General features: G+C 35.6%; 1 protein-coding gene across 14 annotated transcripts in view; it reads left to right on the forward strand.

Annotated features, from left to right (window-relative positions):
- mark3a (MAP/microtubule affinity-regulating kinase 3a) overlaps positions 1 to 4075 on the forward strand; it is a 61968-nt gene extending 57893 nt beyond the window's left edge. For 10 of the 14 annotated variants that reach the window (XM_034111287.2, XM_034111280.2, XM_034111281.2 and 7 more), the window contains 2 exons: positions 1981 to 2025; positions 3156 to 4075. In XM_034111287.2, the coding sequence (XP_033967178.1) occupies positions 1981 to 2025; positions 3156 to 3501 (391 nt within the window). In that variant the 3' untranslated portion in view covers positions 3502 to 4075. The remainder of the gene's footprint in view (positions 1 to 1980; positions 2026 to 3155) is intronic. The other 4 variants (XM_034111288.1, XM_034111283.2, XM_034111285.1 and 1 more) reach the window with 2 other exon arrangements.
- The last annotated feature ends 779 nt before the right edge of the window (positions 4076 to 4854 follow it).

Raw genomic sequence — 4854 nt, forward strand, 5'->3', positions numbered from 1 at the left:
TTTAGCTTTTATAATGTAATCTTTGGTGATTTGACTCAGACGTCCTGTTTCTGTTCAATCTGCAACAAACTAAGGACCGAGGGTAATACATGCTGTAGAGATTGTAAAGCCCACTGAGAGACATTTGTATTTTGTGATATTCGGCTATATAAATAGAATTTGATTTGATATAGGGCTGGGTTAAATCTAATATAAAGTTATTTTTGATCAAATACCTCTATCCGTATTGTGGTGATATTGTAGGGTTGATTATTGGTGCTTTCAGAAATTACTAAAACAATGACTGTTTTGGTGGATTATCATTAATTGTGTGGTTATAATTGCTAAGTGGGTAAAGTAAAATGAATAGAGTATCTAGAACAGTACAGACAATTACATCCGTGAACTGTAATGCAGCCTTTAAAACCAGAAAAAGACATTTGTGTGATATTTGTGTCAAATAAAGACTTTGATACATATATTTCCCAGCCCTCATAAATGTGATAGTTTGACACACATCTTTTTAAGACAAATATATAAGAGATGGCAGAAAACTCTGTCTGGAGATGTTTCCCCTTTCTCTGTGTTATGTCCATTAAAGGAAAGTCTTTTAGTTTTGGACTGACAAAAGAAGACATGTAAAGACATCCCGCTGGACTTTTAGAAACTGGGCTGGACATGTTTGCACTATTTTCTGACCTAATATCGGTTAGCTGCAGCCCGGCAGTATAGGATATTTAGATTTGGAATAAGGTCAAAGTAAAATGTATTAAATTTGATGAAATCCCGATGATCTTCTGCTGAATGTTGTCGGGGAACATTTTGTTTTATTTTTAGGTCTGCGAGTTTCTCTCTAGCCTTTTTTTCTGCATCAACCTAGAAAAGATGTGTCCTAGTTTTCTTTGTGGACTCAGCTTTCCCCGAGGATATTATAACGTCAAGATAGATTCTTCACGAAGGGACCAGAGAGCAAAGACAGATAGTCAGAAACAAGATCCCATCTTCATCGAGTTATACGACCGGCATTGAAAAAAAACAATCCGATATTAATTATTGCTAAAAAGGAACAGGCTGATAATTCAATATTATTCTCTTTTTTAAAACTGGATTTCATCAAATGATGTAGATCACATTAATACTAAACTCATTGTCTTTAAAATGGACAACAATACATGACCAAATTAAGGTTTTTGGCACATTTCTAACCTCTTTAAGGTTACCCTCTTTACATTTGTAGCAATGGAAGAAAGCTTTTATGTATTAGACGGATTTAAATGTATATTTTTAGTTAAATATTGAAATTTCATCGAATACATTTAAATCAGTAATTGTGCGTACATGTGCTTATCAATAAGGGGCCATACAAATATTTGAATCTCTGAAAATATAAAATTAAAAAATACACCAGTTAATCAAATAAATGTGAAAATATAAATAATGGAGAAATAAAAAAGTATTTGTTTATATATTTCTGTTGGATATTTATTTAGTCACAAGTTGATTCTTGCAGTTTTTTAAAATTATTTTACAGATAAGGAATAATGATCTTGCTTTAGAGCTGTTTTCTGCCTTAATATAGATTGTAAATGTGTGTTTCAGGAGTACAGATAAATAAAAAAAACATCTAAGAGAAATCCCAGCACCATCACTTCCCTTTTAATATTGTATTTAGAACCCACCTGATCCCACCTGTTTGCTGTACTCAATGTTACTTTTCTGTTTTAGATGCAAAACCTGATCATTTCTGTATTTAAATTTCTTTTTTTTAAAGTTTTAAATCACCATCTGAACATTTATCACTGTTTTTATTTTTGTCATGCTTCTTCACTGGAAGTCAAATCATATTTTTGTGTTTGTTTTCTCGGTGTGGCTCCTGTTGTGTCACTCCTTATATAAACGTCACATATTCTTTTTTTTGTTGGTATTAATATTCTTGTCGTGCACAATCCACATCTTTGTTCTTCTTTTTTCCTCCCTGTCCGATCTTCTCGTGCTCCTCAGAGTCTCAACCGAGTTTGAGAGAAACGGGAGACTTGAGGGCTCAAGGTGAGGAAACATTTAAATTTGTCGGCCATCTTTAAACCCTTTGTTGCTCGTCCCTCTGCGCAGGAATCCCCCTCTGCTTTGTCTGAAAACCTGTGTGTTGCATTTAGCTTGTTTGTTATTGTTATGTTTGCATGGTTCTGTGCTTTGTTAGCATTTGTGTTCTTGTTTACCTGAGAAATGCTTCAAATACCCCCTCTTGCATAATGAACGTTTTAAATGCACAGCATGGGTGTGTCGAGCACCAGTTTACAAACACATGTTGGGAAATCATTTGCTTTCAAGCTGGGAGTAAGATGAGAAGCTAAGCCAATATCATTCTCACACACTAGATATAACATTTATTTATAGTAAATGTGTAGCTTCATTCCTGTTAACATTGGGAGGAGACATGCTAGCAGTTGCCCTCTGCTTCCATTCTTTATGCTAAGCTAACTGACTGCTAGCTGCTTTAGCTTCATATATATTGTGGGGACTCATCTAACTCTCTCAAAAGACCCAACTGTATTTCCTTATTTGACCAGCTGCTCTGACTGGTGCTCACTGCATGCTATGTATACGAATACAATGTTGTTTGTCGGTTTATTAGGTCCATTGTAGGTTCAAGACGATACACATTAACAGCCAGGCGAGGGGTTACATTCTGGGAAGTAACTTTCCCATGATTTAAATTTACAAGAGAATAAACTCTCACATATTCAAACCAAAAAAACATTTTGAATTTGAGTGAATGAATCTGGGGTTTTCTAAGACGGCCATTTGCAATATAAAAACTTGAGAATTCTGAGTTTAAATCATGCAATTGCAAGAAAGACCTATTCAATTCTCTTAGATATAAGTAAAAGGTTTACAAGAAAGATGACAGAATATTCAAGCAATTTTCCGATAATGTATAAGGTTTTTTTATGTTCCACTTTATTGTAAAAGAATATCACTTTTTTTGTAACTTTCTCACTTTAATCTCAAAATATCCACGTTTTTTTTCTTCTCATTTTTAGTAATAGAAATGTGTTTTTTATTAATGAAGTCCTTCTCGTAATAATACCCAACAACAGCCCTAATACACCGTCCTAAAGCGGGGAATCAAACCTGCCAACACTAAAACACCCTTCTGTGTTTCTTTCTCCCAACAGTCGCCATGTACCTGGGGATCAAAAAGGGGAAAATAAAGACAGTAAACCCCGCTCCCTCAGATTCACTTGGAGTATGAGGACCACCAGCTCCATGGAGCCTTGTGAGATCATGCGGGAGATTCGCAAGGTGCTCGACGCCAACAACTGCGACTTCGAACAGCAAGAGAATTTCCTGCTTCTGTGCGTGCACGGGGACGGGCACGCAGAGAACCTGGTGCAGTGGGAGATGGAGGTCTGCAAGCTGCCCAGACTCTCGCTCAACGGCGTGCGCTTCAAACGGATATCCGGATCATCCATCGCTTTCAAAAACATTGCATCCAAAGTGTCCAACGAGTTAAAGCTATGAACAAAAGGGTTTAAAAAAAGTATACATATATATATCTAGAAGTATTTAAGCTGTACAATCATCCAAGTAGCAGTTTCCAAATGTCTCCTTTTTTTAAAAACAAAATACAGAGTATGTATTGAATATTATAATGTATAGATTAAGGCTTTTGGCAATAATCACTGATACTAATATCTCAGTCTATTCTGGCCACACCGGGTCAAAAGTAACGAGTTGAATATGATTTGTCATGCTGTGAATGTGGACAAAAAAAGAAAACATTTCTAGTCTTTATTTATTTCATCTTTTGGTTTTTTTCCTGGATAAAAATAAGAAAAAAATTACGTAGCGTTGTTTTTTTGTTTGTTTTCAGTGTAAATAATGTATCTTTTCTTTCAAGACGGCTTCACTGCAATACTCATTTTGTTTTTCTTTTGTATTTCGTTCAAAAAGTAGAGATGGGGTAAGTCCGTGTAAATGCTCACATGGTTTAGGGTCACTCATGTCTCAATTAAAAGTGTCTGTCGACTTGAACGTCTCACGCTGATCATTTGTATCCTGACACCATGAAAATATAAAAACGTGTTTCCTTCAATTCTGCTGCTTCTGTGTGGAGCTTCATTTCAGAAACACACATTTTAGTTAGGAAAGGTTTAAAAATAAAAAGCCCTATGGTTTTGTGCATTAAGAGAAAAACATTCTGGAAACTTTAAAACACTAGTTTACCAAACAATATGTACTTTATTTTGTGTAATGTTTCTTTTGAGGTCAATTGGGTGAAAAAAAAAAACCATGATTTGTATCTGTTAAGACAAACCCCATCCTCCACTTTCTCTAAATGTAACTGCTGATTCATGGTGTAGTTGATTTTGGAATGGACTGCAGAATAAAGACAAACAAGCTCTGTATAATTGTGCTTACATAACATTGGGAAATCGATGAGAATTTAAAAACCTTTCAGAGCCTGTGTCCACCTCACTACTTCGCGAATATGAGTTGATAACTCTGGAGCCTACATTTCCCATAATGCAACCCATTAGCACAAACCTCCTAATGATGATCTCTAAAGTAAATACATCCTTGAAGCTGAATGATAAATGGTACTTTTGCATAATTCCTTGTTGACAGTGTTGTTCAAGATGTAATGCTTTCATGGCCTGATGTTATTGTAGGTCCAGCTCATGGTAAGATTCTTTTAAATGTTAATCTGCCAACATTTGGCTGGCGCTGATTTCCCTCCCGGGGTTAGCTGCATTTGGGAGACGAGGGCATCTTGTTGTTATCATGAAACTGAGAATGTTTACACATTGAAATTTGTGGAACACGGATAATGTTTACACAACATAAGAAATCTCGGTGCAGGAATCACAAGAA

The sequence above is a fragment of the Pseudochaenichthys georgianus genome, chromosome 22, assembly GCF_902827115.2.
Source record: "Pseudochaenichthys georgianus chromosome 22, fPseGeo1.2, whole genome shotgun sequence".
Classification (NCBI taxonomy): Eukaryota; Metazoa; Chordata; class Actinopteri; order Perciformes; family Channichthyidae; genus Pseudochaenichthys; species Pseudochaenichthys georgianus.